Source organism: Mercenaria mercenaria, chromosome 15 (genome assembly GCF_021730395.1).
Source record: "Mercenaria mercenaria strain notata chromosome 15, MADL_Memer_1, whole genome shotgun sequence".
NCBI lineage: Eukaryota > Metazoa > Mollusca > Bivalvia > Venerida > Veneridae > Mercenaria > Mercenaria mercenaria.
This window is the reverse complement of record NC_069375.1, coordinates 7,967,779-7,982,790: the sequence shown is the minus strand read 5'-3', so window position 1 is coordinate 7,982,790 and position 15,012 is coordinate 7,967,779. Positions and strand designations below refer to the sequence as shown.

General features: G+C 34.6%; 1 protein-coding gene across 1 annotated transcript; it reads right to left on the bottom strand.

Annotated features, from left to right (window-relative positions):
- Nucleotides 1-469: 469 nt before the first annotated feature.
- LOC123535192 (arylsulfatase I-like) lies at nt 470-15,001 on the bottom strand. The gene is made up of 8 exons (XM_045317786.2): nt 14,076-15,001; nt 12,184-12,370; nt 11,409-11,587; nt 9,978-10,089; nt 8,184-8,279; nt 7,639-7,885; nt 6,906-7,057; nt 470-6,157 (listed from the first exon to the last, which is right to left on the bottom strand). The coding sequence occupies exons 1-8, from the start codon at nt 14,415-14,417 to the stop codon at nt 5,925-5,927; spliced, it is 1,548 nt and encodes a 515-aa protein (XP_045173721.2). The 5' UTR covers nt 14,418-15,001; the 3' UTR covers nt 470-5,924.
- Between the last annotated feature and the right edge of the window lie 11 nt (nt 15,002-15,012).

The window sequence follows — 15,012 nt, the reverse complement described above, 5'->3', positions numbered from 1 at the left end:
TAGGATGCGTATACACAGGAATAAACAGAAGTCTTACACCGCCCGATTCATTTTCCTATTAAACAAAGAAGGCTGAAAATTCTGTTTACTCAGTAGGGAAAGGCAATGTTGTTTTGATGTTAATTCCATCTGATGGGATTTCTTTAATTATTCAAAGAAGTGAAAGAATTTTCAAAATCGACTTAGAAATAAGAAAGCTATTAGCATTTAAATATTTGATCATAATAGCGGCCATTTTGTTTCAATGGCAACAAGAAAAACAAAATGGCGGATCTATTAAATTTCTGGACACATATTTGAACTGTATTTACTTATTTCTGTAAAATATTTCACTATTTTTTCCAGCTATAATGAAAGACATTATCATGTTTTACACAACTGTCTATTGTTCTATGCGGGTTAATAACCAAAATTACATCTTAAACTCAAGAAACATATAAAACTAAACTATTTAAAAGGTTATTTATAAATAAGGAATTCAGCAGTGCATATGTAAATGACGTCATAAGCACACAATATGGCTGCCTCCATGATCAGCAATTTTCTTATATTTCAAAGTGCCGTATCTTTTACGATAGTGGTCCGATTTTAAAAATTCTTTCAACGTCATGAAATAAAAGGCTTGATAATGGCTTTCATATGAAATTAACTTATGTTCAGGCTTTCCTTGTCCTTTAAGAAATAACATATCTCGATCATTTTGTGATTAGTCGCTGAATAAAATCATTGTTTGGAGTTCAGATGAGAAGGAATTATATCACGAGGTAAAAATAAGAGAGCCAAGGTCACATTTATAGATCAACGCTTTAATGTAATTTTTTCTTGTCTAGTATGTACTTTTAATGATTTGACTGATATTCAAGTTACTTGGTATTAACATTCACTATGGCAAGATCGTGTACATTTTCCTGTTTCTTTCTGTTAGGTATACGTTGTATTTTCGTCACAATTATTTCCCTTTCAATTTGAGAAATGCATTCAAATAAAGACGTAGCATATTTATACATATTTTTTAAATCAGTTATAGATTTTAATTTTCCAAACATACAAATACAGACATTTTATACACATGCAGATCTACATAATAATCAGAGAACATTTCACTTACATGTCACAGAACACTGAAATATGATGCAAACTTTAGTATCTACATATGAGAACGTTTATCACAAAAAATAATGGAATGGAATGAAATGCAAACGACATCATTTATGCACAACAACATGCTCATTAAACTTTCATTCATCTATCACAAAACAATGAACGTAATGCAGATTACATCATTTACATATTACAACGTTTTCAGAGAACGTTTCCTTAATCGGTCACAAAATCGTAAAATATAATACAGACGAAATCATTTACACTTGACAACAATCTCGTAAAACGTTTCGTTAATCTGTCATAAAACCATGAAATATAATGCAAACAACATCATTTACACATTACAACATTCTGAGAGAACCTTTCGTTAATATGTCACAAAAACAGTAACATATAATACAAACAACATATAAGTTACATGAGAATTATGTAATGAAAACGAAATATAAATCACACGTGACGACATTCTTACAAAATCTGTTTTTACATTCACCGTAAACATGGTCAGCCTTAAATGATTTAACAAATAGGCCTTTGGGTGGTTTGCCGTCTAATCTATCACGGTTCAGAGTTCAGATGCGCAGAAATTGAGTGGCAGGAAGTGCACCTACTTTCAAGCTTCTCACTTCATTAAAATATTAAGGCCGCGACGAAACAAAATGAGACATATCAAAAATAAAAATGACAACAGAAACTGGACTTTCAGGGCAGGTATATTCCTCAGTCATCTGCTATCATTATTAATGAACCAAAAAAAGTGTTCGCAGCCAATGAAAAAAGTTCTATGACACGGAGAAGAACTTCCATATTTGTCTTTTATCTCACAGTAAGAACCAAGTGATCCGCATCCTTGCGTTTTTAAATGCTAGACTTGTTAATATCAAGCATACTCTCCTAATCGTCCAGCCAAGGTCCCCAGAATCCACCAAGAAGGGCGGGATCTGCCATAGGGTCCTCTGTTGGTTCCACTGGAGGTACTGCTGTGCTTTGGTAATATTCAAGTCGTTTCAACATGTACTGTACAAGTGATGGATACTGGTCCGACAAATCCTTGAGTTCGTGGGGATCTTTCTCGATATTCATTAACCAAAGGTTTGGGCTACGTGGTTTCCGTATTGGTCCTCCAGCTTTACATAGAAAATAAATTTATATAAAATCATATCTGGTATACCCTAAGAACATGATATGTGTTATTGTTGAACAAGAGACAACTTTTGAAAAATATACATGCCCTACATACTGCTTCGTTTGAATCGAAGTTATAACTGCTATGTAATATCTGGGTAAATGTTTAGTCAAGTTTTTTTATAACCTATATGTTATGGACCGGAGAAGAAAACTTGTTGACTTTTGACCTCTGGGTGTGACCTTGACCTTTGAGCTATGGGTCTGAGTGTTGTCCATTGCAAATTATCTCATTATGGGAAACATCTGTGCCAAATAATATGAAAATCACTTGATGGATGGCTGAGTTATGAACAGGTATGTAAAAAACATCATTGAATTTTGACCTCTAATATAAGTGTGACCTTGACCTTTGAGTCAGGGATCTGGATTTTGTGCATGACACATCGTCTCATTACGGGGAACATCCGTATTATGTAATATTTAAATCCTTTGATGGATAACAGAGTTATGGGCTGGCCAGGAAAATTCCTACTGACCTCTGAGTGTGACCTTGACCTTTGTGCTTGGGTCTGGTTGTTGCGCATGACACATCATCACATTATGGGATACATTTTGCCATGTAATATTAGAATCCCTTCAAGGATGACTGAGTTGTGGACCGGACAGGAAAAAACCAACACTAATGACTTTTGACCTTTGAGTGTGACCTTGATCTTTAGACAACGGTCTGAGGGAGTGTTATGCTCATTATAAGATACATTTGTGCCAAGTAATATAAACATGCCTTCAAGGATGACGGTGTTATGGACCATACAGGAAAAAAAATATAGTTCAGACATTTGACCTCAAAATGTGAGCTAGAGCTCTGGGTGTTACGGATGACACATCATCTGATTATGGAGAACATTTGTGCTAAATGATATCAAAATCCCTTGATGGAAGGTTGAGTTACAGACCGGACAGGAAAAAAGCCTTGATGACCTTTGACCTCCAAGTGTGACACTGACTTTTGATCAAGGAGTCCGGTTTTGTGCACGACACATCGTCTCATTATAGGAAACATGTGTGCCGAGTAATATTAAAATTCTTTGATGGATGACAAGTTACAGACCAGACACGAAATCGGGACGAAAAAAATATGAATGTTACTGTCGATGCAGTTGTTTTGAGATACATCAGTCAACAGTGTCAAAATGTATATTTTCTTTATTTTTCAGTTCCAAACTTGATAGTTCCAGCTTATCTTCCAGTAATTGAGAAATAATTGTCTCCACAAATAATAAAACGTTCTGTTTAAAAATACATTGCATCTTTCTTCTTTTGAACGTACTGGACTTCTAATAAGTGTTCTTTTTTTTTCTTTCACATTTCAGCTTTTATCATAATTTCATAAAATCATGCGCCTAAGAAAAATGTATTGTTTTAAAAAGTAGCATTGCTATCATGATATGACTCGCATTGGTGTACCTAATTTGTTTTGTAATCCTGCCTGTCTAGCTCGACGGATAAAGCACGAGACTGCTTATCAAGGGATCGCGAGTTCGATGACGATGTCACGTGACATTTGCCTCATATTTACGTGACAAACTGGTGACCTCAGTTATAGGCTATGGCAGTGTTCAAAATAAAGGACTCTAAAGCAATTTTAAAATGCTTCTAAAGCAATTTTAAAATGCTTCCTCTTTTAAGATTCCAGAACAATCTAAATTGCTATGCGCCATGGCCATGTTTTAAATGAAGACTGAAGGTATTGATGTTGGACACAGCTTGTGGCTATGTAACGTTCAAGAATATTTTCTTTTCATTTCTTATAGTTCCTTATTCACTAACACATGTTTAGAATTAGGATGCGTATACACAGGAATGAATAGAATTCTTACACCACCCGATTCATTTTTCGAAGTGAAAGAATTTTCAAAATCGACTTAGAAATAAGAAAGCTATTAGCATTTAAATATTTGATCAAAATAACGACCTTTTTGACACATTTTTGAACTGTATTTACTTATTTCTGTAAAATATTTCTCTATTTTTATCCCGCTATATAATGAAAGACATTATCATGTTTTACACAACTGTCTATTGTTCTATGCGGGTTAATAACCAAAATTACATCTTAAACTCAAGAAACATATAAAACTAATCTATTTAAAAGGTTATTTATAAATAAGGAATTCAGCAGTGCATATGTAAATGACGTCATAAGCACACAAAATGGCTGCCTCCATGATCAGCAATTTTCTTATATTTCAAACTGCCGTATCTTTTACAATAGTTGTTCGATTTTAAAAATTCTTTCAACGTCATGAAAGGCTTGATAATGGCTTATGTTCAGGCTTTCCTTGTCCTTTAAGAAATAACATATCTCGATCATTTTGTGATTAGTCGCTGAATAAAATCATTGTTTGGAGTTCAGATGAGAAGGAATTATATCACGAGGTAAACTTGAATAAGAGAGCCAAGGTCACATTTATAGATCAACGCTTCAATGTAATTTTTTCTTGTCTAGTATGTACTTTTAATGATTTGACTGATATTCAAATTACTTGGTATTAACATTTACTATGGCAAGATGATGTACATTTTCCTGTTTCTCAAGTTCTGTTAGGTATACATTGTATTTTCGTCGCAATTATTTCCCTTTCAATTTGAGAAATGCATTCAAATAAAGACGTAGCATATTTATACATATTTTTTAAATCAGTTATAGATTTTAATTTTCCAAACATGCAAATACAAACATTTTTTACACATGCAGATCTACATAATAATCAGAGAACATTTCACCTACATGTCACAGAACACTGAAATATGATGCAAACGTTAGTATCTACATATGAAAACGTTTATCACAAAAAATAATGGAATAAAATGCAAAGGACATCATTTACGCACAACAACATGCTCATTAAACTTTTCATTCATCTATCACAAAACAATGAATGTAATGCAGATGACATCATTTACACATTACAACGTTTTCAGAGCACTTTGAATTCATTTATCCCCGAAAAATACTGTAGCAAAATGCAACCGACATAATTTGTACATGATAACATTCTCAGGTATGACAGCAATCTCATATGTTTCGTTAATCTGTCGGCATAAAACCATGAAATATAATGTAAGCAACATCACTTATACATGACAACATTCTGAGAGAACCTTTCGTTAATATGTCACAAAACAGTAACATAAAATACAAACAATATGTAAGTTACATGAGAAATATGTAATGAAAACGAAATATAAATCACACGTGACGACATTCTTACAAAATCTGTTTTTACATTCACCGTAAACATGGTCAGCCTTAAATGATTTAACAAATATAGGCCTTTTGGTGATTTAACGTCTAATCTATCACGGTTCAGATGCGCAGGAATTGAGTGGCAGGAAGTGCACCTTCTTTCAAGCTTCTCACTTCATTAAAATATTAAGGCCGCGACGAAACAAATTGAGACATATCAAATAACCAATAGAAACGGAATTTTCTGGGCAGATATTTTCCTCGGTCATCTGCTATCATCTTTAATGAACAACAAAAAAAAGTGTTCGCAGCCAATGAAAAAAGTTCTATCACACGAAGAAGAACTTCTGAACATATATGTCTTTTATCTCACAATAAGAACCAAGTGATCCACATCCTGGCGTTTTTAAATGCTAGACTTCTGAATCGTAAGCATACTCTCCTAATTGTCCAGCCAAGGTCCCCAGAATCCACCAAGAAGAGCGGGATCTGCCTTAGGGTCCTCTGTTGGTACCACTGGAGGCGCTGCTGTGCTCTGGTAATATTCAAGTCGTTTCAACATGTACTGTACAAGTGATGGGTACTGGTCCGACAAATCCTTGCGTTCATGAGGATCTTTCTCGATATTCATTAACCAAAGGTTTGGGTTACGTGGTTTCCGTATTGGTCCACCAGCTTTACATAAAGAATAAACATTTAAGTTATATCTGTTACACCCTTAGAACATAATATGTGTTATTGTTAAAAAGTTGGTGTCTGGAATAAATGTGTAAAATTTTAATTCAAGAGTAGCAAACATTGATAAATTGACGTACAGAACTCGATTTTACCAGTGGGTATCAAATAAAATAGGAGAAAGGTGGACATTTATTACATCTCAGGTGTCGAATAAGATAAGGCCTTCCTCGTAGGCAGCTACTTACTTATCGTGCGACAGTAACATACTTATTCTATGCTGGTACCTTACTTATCCATTAGTGGGAACTCTTATCCCATGGCGGTAACTTACTTATCCATTGGTGGGAACTCGTATCCCATTGCGGTAACTTACTTACCCATAGGTGGAAACTCTTATCCCATGGTGGTAACTTACTTACCCATTGGTGGAAACTCTTATCCCATGACGGTAACTTACTTATCCACTGGTGGAAACTCTTATCCCATGGCGGTAACTTACTTATCCACCGGTGGAAACTCTTATCCCATGACGGTAACTCACTTATCCCATGGCGGTAACTTTAATTACTTATCCTATGCTGGTACCTTATATAACTAATATATTGGTGGAAACTCTTCTGTAACGACGGTAACTTACTTATCCCAAGGTGGAAACTTTTATCCTATGGCGATAAATTACTTATCCCATGAGGGTACCTTACTTATCCCACGATTCTTAATTACTCATCCTAAATCGCCAACTTACTTGGGGTACCGGTGACAAGTTTCCATTTACCCAATCTTAGTGACGCGCTAATTGTTGTATCAAATGTTTTGTTGAATAATGGACTCCCTGGTGCGACCGTCAATGGGTCAATATTTATCAAAATTTCACTCCGTTTGCTAGATTTGCCTTCACTAAAAATACAAATGATAAAGATAAGATTAACTCGTAATTAATACAGCTTTGCATTGCAGAGTTATTTTATAAATGACGTCTGACGTATCAACCCTAGGTTGCTGCACCTAAGATCTATTACAGAAACCGCGTACTAGTATCTTGACAAGAGTGTTGGCAATATGATAACATGATCACCTTAAAATTTCTTAAATTAAAATACATGTCAATAATCTCACTTGCTTCGGTGTTTGCATAAGGCTGTACTAGACAATGTAATGCGAGAAACACCAGGGGAATTTCCATACTGTATAGTCATAACATACTTATCAAATAATGTACAAACTGGGCCTAGCTGTTCGAAACTGAAACAGGCTGTTAAACTAACCGCCGGTTAAATTTTAATTCAAAATATTAGTCTTGGTAGGAAACAACAGTATGGTATTTTGATTTTACTGTAAAGACTTTTTAGTGTTCATAATCCGTAACTGATACATTTGTTTATCTGAGTATTCTCAAATGTTAAAATATAACTGTAAAGTTAATCAACCGTTAGCTTAATCACCTGTTAAAGTTTCGAACAACTGGGTCCATTACTCACAAAATACATTCTCTTTGGTCATGTCCGTCCAGAGGTTTGGTTCCCTCATAGTCCCCACCCGCAAGACTAACAAGAGTCGGGAACCAGTCTGTCACATGAAGCAGTTCGTTAGATGTAGATCCAATCAATTTAGGATTTAGAAGTTTTCCATGTATAAATCCTACCGCTCTGATAGCGCCCTCCCAGTAGCTCGCCTTAAATCCTCGCAACGGTTTGTTACTTCCAGATCCGTACTCTGCTCCATTGTCTAAATTACAGATTCATTGTCTAAATTACAGAAATAGACAATGGTACACAAATTATACATTCTAAATTTACTACAAGTTTATTATGAAATATTGACTGAAAGCGTGCTTGTGGCTTCCTGGGCACACCTTAAATGATGAAAAGAAAGAAGAAGAAACTCGGAATGAACATGGTTTAGCATTTTATAAAAGATATGTAAGACTAGATTAAATATAAGTCCGTTTCGTACAAAAGGTTATATACGTATAGCTGACACAGTTACAACTTACTGATGCAAAAAAATAAGCCTAAACAGTTACCTGATGTAAAGATAAGTAATGTGTTATCCCAGACTCCGATATCTTTCAGAGCCTGTGTTATTTTGCCTACTGCCTCGTCCATACATGAAACCATTGCTGGAATATAGATGAAAACAAAAACAGTGCTGACATATAAGTTAAATCACTACTGCTAAAATATAATTAAAGAAATTTTTGTTGAAACCCTGGTTGACATGTGTTGACTGACATATAGCCTAAAAGCCGAAATTATTGCTGAAATGGAAATAATTTCAATATAGCTTAAAAGCAATTTGATTAGTGTAGCCGAGATGTTTACACACGTATTACATTTGTTTATTATTTTTAGTCTGGTGGACTTCAGCCAGGCTATTACAATCTAAATCAATCAAAGCCTTGAAATGTCTGATGGTTGCGGGTTTTTGGCAGATTTATTTTCTGTTTAAATGCCAATCTATGAATATACATGAACGAGAAACAAATACAAATTTAATTTGCCTCATATCTAAGATGAACTTTGCTTGACCCGGCTTGTGATGTAACCATGGGCTGGAATACCTTATCATTGATAGGTCTTATAAAATCTAAATGGTCAGTGTGAGTGGATACAGGTTGAATAAGAACTGCTTGTTCATTGATAATTCATCCGCATTGTTCATGAATGGGACTATTTTGTGTAGCACATGAACATCCTTTGGATATGATTCGAAATAAAATAAAAATGCGATGATTGTCAGAAATACACTTTAACTTTGGTAGCGGGATAAACAACCCGCAACCAAAAACTGCTCCAGAGACTGAAAAACAAAATCTGAAGCATGTGCAGTTGAAATAGTTTCGCCTGTCTCCTATATCATTGTCCAGGACATGTGGTTTAAGGCATGTTAAACTTTTTTGATCCAATAAATCTTTTTCAACATATTGTAATGAGAACAAATATTTGAAATTATATACAAATGTTTATAAAGACGTCGATAATTACGCAACCTTTAGTACGGCTAGTTTCATTCATTTTAGGTTATGTACCCCCCATAAACCGGCTTAAACTCGCCAGTAGTATGTTTGTCACTAAGCGTAGCGATGCGGCGTCCGATTCTTCTTTATTTGCTCGTTTATATATGTTTAACTTTGACTTTTATATTTCTTGCACATGTTTACCGTGTGTGTATCATTACATACTCTGTTCTAGTGTTGAGATATAAATGGGTTGCAATCTTCAAACGTGGCTTTTCCTGTTGGATAATTATCCTGGTGTTTATTTTTCTTCTTTCATTTTTTTAAATCCCTAGGAGAGAATTCCTTGCTTTTTGTGTCATTAAACATATTAATCCAAGTGAAGAAAACACCATGTATATATTGAGATGATTCTTCTCAACAGTATCTTGAGTTCGTCTTCATTTGATATGCGGAAAATCTATAATGTTTCAAATGTTGCACAGTTTTCATCTCGCCAATCTTCCTGTACTTTCAGTACTTTGATAGTACTCCCAGGTGTGTATCCCAGCCTTGCAGCATATGATAGCAGTAATCGTAAAACAGGGATAACTTTCTAATTTCTGAACGAAAAATTTGTGTGATCATTTACTTTCTTATTTATGTTTCTTCCTCTGCGATTATTGCGAATTCCCTTAAAAATCTGACAAAAATGTTTGTGAAATTATTAGCGCGGAGAGCAGGTGCTATAAACATATATAGAAATTGCTGCGCAAGCATGTTTATTTGAACTATTTGGGACTAATTCTTCTCTAGTGCTCATATATGTGTAAACCCTGTCATTTATATAGAAATTATATACGATAATAAAGATCATGTTACCTGCATATTTTTTTCTGCCAGGAACCTGTATGTGCTTGTACTGGTTCAAGTAAGATTCAGGAACTTGTAATGGTGTATGCGGGGCTTGGAATGATAGATATACAAACAACGGCTGAAACACAAAGAACAATAAAAAAAAGAAATGAACTTAAGGACTTTGTTAACTTGCAATGGTGAATTGGAGATAGCAACAGTAATTGTATAATCAATCACAGAAAACAAACAACACTAGTTGTCAAGGACTTTGCCAACTTTCGATGATGTTCGGAGGGTTTGTCTGGTAAACGTCCGCGTGTTGTGAATTGCAGTCAAGGGAAGCTACATTTTTGGAACGTAGCTTTCCCTGTTGGATATTTATCTATGTTTTATTTTTAATGGATGGTCTACAGCTAAATAAAGGCTGTAGGATGAACAACAAAAGATAGAGATAAAAGTGTGGCAAGGACTTGTAAATGGAGTATCGGAAGCTGTGAATGGTATAAAAACAAACAATGGTTTAAACAATTAAAACTAGAAGTGTGTCAAAGACTTTCTGAACTTGTCACGTTGTCATGGCGCATGTCGAGTTCGAAATGGTAGATACACTAAGAAACAATGATTGATAGAGATGAAATATCACCAGGACTAGGCGAACTTGGAATGTTATTAGGGGTGCTTGGAATGGAAGATGTTCAAACAACGGCTGGTGACTGAAAGACAAACACCAATAGATGGAGAAGTGTGTCAAATACTTTACTAACTTGTAATGGTGTATAGCGAGTTTGAAATGGTAGATTTGCAAACAATGCTTGAACAACAAACAACAATAGATAGAGAAAAGGTGCCTCAAGGACTTTGCGAATGGAGTGGAGAGCTTGAAATGGTAGATTTGTAAACAACGACCGAAAAACAAATAACTGTAGATAGAGAAAAATATGTCAAGGATTTTACTAACTTGTAATGGTGTATACGGAACTTTTATCAGTAGATTTACAAACAACCTAAAATTGTGCTATAAATAACATATTTCTGATCTATTTTTAACACTCTATTTGTAACGAAGCAAATGCAAAATCATTAAAATACATGTGTGGAAACAAATACAAATGTGCCTTAAATTCAAGATGAACTCTACATGACACGAAGTTATTTAAATGGCCGGCTGGAAAGCAGTGATGTAACCTAGGTTGGAATACCTTATCATTGTTAAATCTTATATTGAAATAAGAATTTATTATAAGACTCTTTACATATGAAAAATAGATTGAATACAATGGCTGCTAAAATCTCAAATATCATATTTGCAACCAACAACAACGTCTTAAAACTGAAAGAGGACCGATCTATGAACATCCATACCGAGTTCCATCAATTTCTTATGCAGAGGAGACGTTTTGGAAGTAAATATGTTGACAGATGTGAGAGCTAAAAATAAACCAAACATATACATACATTTCCAGTTTTGTGTTGCTTGAAAATATCTATGACCCTGTTAGCATATACATGTGTTGAATATTTTCCTTGATATTTCTTGATGTTAGCCGGCGCCTCATTCTCCCTTAGGTCAAAGCCTCGGTAGTGCTTGTATTTCGATTTGTAAGAGAAGTATTCACCATGACCATTTAGAAAACCTTGAAATTAAGTAGAATATGAAGACAAACGTTATAATTAGATATAAAAATGATACCGGCTGTGTATTTATTAAAACATTCTCTTGTCTAGTTATGTATCTATTCCAGGTCAGTGGACAACATGATTTAATCAGATGGTGAGTTTGGAGAACCCAAATATTGTTACAAGTTAATATGCATGTGTTACAACAAATGCTCCGTAATAGGTCTACAGTTTTTCGTATTAGCCCGAAGCCGTTCACACGATAAATCAAGGATCTGTTACATAGTAAACAGACATTTTCATTGACAAGTTTATTACCTGAAAGCGTTTTGAATTAAGTGCATGCCAGTAAGATAATTTTACCTGTCTGGATATAGAATGAACACCACTATCAAGCTATTATTCATTTTATGCTTGATATCCTTATATTTAGACATTTTCTATAATATCAGAATTTCAGAGACTTAAATTCCAAAACAAAAACAATAATTCTATATGTGAAAATTACGTTACAATAACTTCAACTCGCCATATATAGCTACAGATACAGACCAAGCTAGACTCCTCACGCCTTCTCCCCAGTCCACCATCCAGAAAAGAAAACTGTTTTTACCGAAGAAACTATGAAAGCCGCGTCTTGTGGGGAGATATTCTCGCTTGTGGTATCCGAGATGCCATTTTCCCACCATATGCGTAGAGTAGCCGGCATCCGATAATTTGTCGGCGATAGTTTTACTGTCTAACGGTATACTTCTAGGTTGAGTAGGCCAAATTACGCCTCTCTGTAATCCAGTGTGTATCTAAAATAGACAAAGATGAGATTACATAGACATAATTCTGCCTATTGTCATTATGGGACACCTGTCTGAAAAAAAAGTCCACGTCAAACGTTATGCACAATATCAGAGACCACCAACAGAAAAGTCATGATTAGTCTGTTCTTGAACAACCCAAGAAGTGATTTTTGAAAAGTTTGAAATTGAACATTTTTAGTGTGTTTATATTGAGAGGTTGGGGTGGGGGTCATTTCCTTCATGCGAAAAATACTCAAAATATCACTTACAATATGTTTTAAGTTTGTTATTTTCCCGGGACTAAGACAGTTCTTGAATAATTTATGGAAGGCCGTACACGCCATAATATTATGAAACTTAGAAACATGGTACTGACACATATGATATGAATACATGAAAAAATATTGCATGTAACACACTGTATTAGAAAGTGGACTTAAAAAAATCCGTTTACATAAAGAAGAAATATTAAGTTTACTTAAATGTGCATGTGTAACTTCAGAAACATAATAAGATAGGTCAGCACCTGCTAGAAGAAAAATCTGCTGTATATACCAGTTAATGGAATTAAGTTACATTTACTTATTTAAGGAGATGCGTGATTTACTAGCTTTAAAGTCAGAAAGCGCCATATTTTAAAATGAGTTAATTTGCGGTCTGAACTCTAATATAGTCAGTATTACAGTCTAAAGAGACCTAATACAATATTAAGAACCCCTGTGTTATATTGGCATTTGATCCATACTATGTGGATTCGCTTTTGTTATTCTATTGTCACTTTTTTCAAATTTGGCAGTATAAATATTGCCAAGATATTTCCCCTATGTAATTTGTTTTGCACTCGAGCAATGTCATATCAATGGAGGTTTACCATTCGCACGATATAATTTTGCTAGTAATATTTTTGGGAGACATATACAGCTTTTATCCAGATTGTAACATTTTGAGCATTGCATATAAAATTTTGAGCATTACATAAGATTGAAGAGTGTTCAGTGATAAAACGGTATAAATACTGTACGGTAGACGGGTATTGCAAAATCCCTTTGCCTCCATATCATTGTATGTATTCTCAACATATCAAACTTAATATCTAAAATAAGATCAGCCACTGCAGTCACTTTGGACTTTGGACTATGAATAGATAAAAAATGTCAAGATCGCAAAAATTTGATATTTTCCGCAAGACGGGAACCAGAAGATTTTTCCAAGTCTCACTGAGCAGCTGTTGCTTCATACAAGCGAGATAAATGCCATCGAAAGCCACATGTTGTCAGTAAAGAATCTCAATTTCAGTTGTTTTACAATTTCCTATCGATATTTGCACTAAGAAAAAAGTTGCCTTTGAAAACAGGTATGCTCTTAATTCTCTGTATATGTTTCCTGTCTCAACAGTTAATGTTGAAAATAGATAACATGTATTTTCGCTCATCCACAAATGAGTGCCAAAGAAACGAAGGGACTGGCGGCCATTTACAGAACGATTTCTCTCCTTATTAAACTGGGAAAAGGGAATGGTAGAATAAACACGATGTATTTGGCAAACTGCATTGTCTAAGAACCTGTTTCCGAGCAACATATTTGTGGATTTTCTTTTCATTTTCTGTCTTTTTACCTTTTGGGAAACCATTGTGAAAGAGTCATGATTCAAAAAGTGGTAAAAGAGACAATATTGGTGCTATAGATATTCAGATGTAAAAAGTCAACTAACCTGATATCTGCCTGTAAGTAGCTGACTTCGTGTTGGTGTACAGATTGGTTGTACGTAATAGTTCTCTAACCTCACTCCTGACATCGCAAGTTTATCCAAATTTGGTGTTTTTATTTCGGATCCATGGTAACCAATGTCATTATATCCATAGTCATCAGCAAGGATAAACAAAATGTTTGGTTTTGAAACATTACTTGTAAATGCATTAACATCTTCGTGATTACTAACGACGTCGGTATATTTTGACGTACGACGTAACGTCAATACACGTACCAGTAGTATAAGTAAAGAGATAATCAAGACAACATTTCTCAGCTTTTTCCGACTTCCTCTTGTCAACATGAGTACGTTTTATAAAACTTTAAAACAAGCCAAATTCATTGAGATCTACATCCAACGAATTTGTGAGAAGAATAGATTGTCGGTAAAATCTAGTTTTGTAACTACGGTCTGAAAGCGTACATTGTTAAAACATCGTTTATCATGCAGCTGTGACTGAGAATCAATAAAACAATTACATACTTTTTTCAAAGTTATATGTTGTAACAAGATGCAAGAAAGCGTACAGCAAAATACAAGTAATATTACTTTTTTCAACATCTCGTTGCAGACGTCATTAAGGTCCCACGGCATCTCCGAGGCTGCTTTTATACCGCAGTTATTTGTGGAAGGGAAATCAAACTGCTTTTTAGCATAAAAAAAAAATCGCATGTCTCCATGAAGGCTTCAATTAAACGGAAACAATATGTTTCATATGGGGAAGATATAATTCCACACGGTTAAATGAGTAAATATGACTTTGTGTCACCATGCGAAGCCAATATTTATATATTTTATATATTTATGCTGCAGCAAGCAAATGCACCCCCATCCCCTCTATAATGACGCGTCAAAAATTACCATCTTGTTTGATTTTATATCAATAACGTTTATGTTT

Coding starts and splice junctions, on each gene's coding strand:
- LOC123535192 (XM_045317786.2), bottom strand. CDS start 14,417: ATGTTGACAAGAGGAAGTCGGAAAAAGCTGAGAAATGTTGTCTTGATT. Junction 12,371..14,075: donor TACTTACAGGCAGATATCAG/GTTAGTTGACTT, acceptor TGTCTATTTTAG/ATACACACTGGATTACAGAG. Junction 11,588..12,183: donor CGGCTTTCATAGTTTCTTCG/GTAAAAACAGTT, acceptor CTTAATTTCAAG/GTTTTCTAAATGGTCATGGT.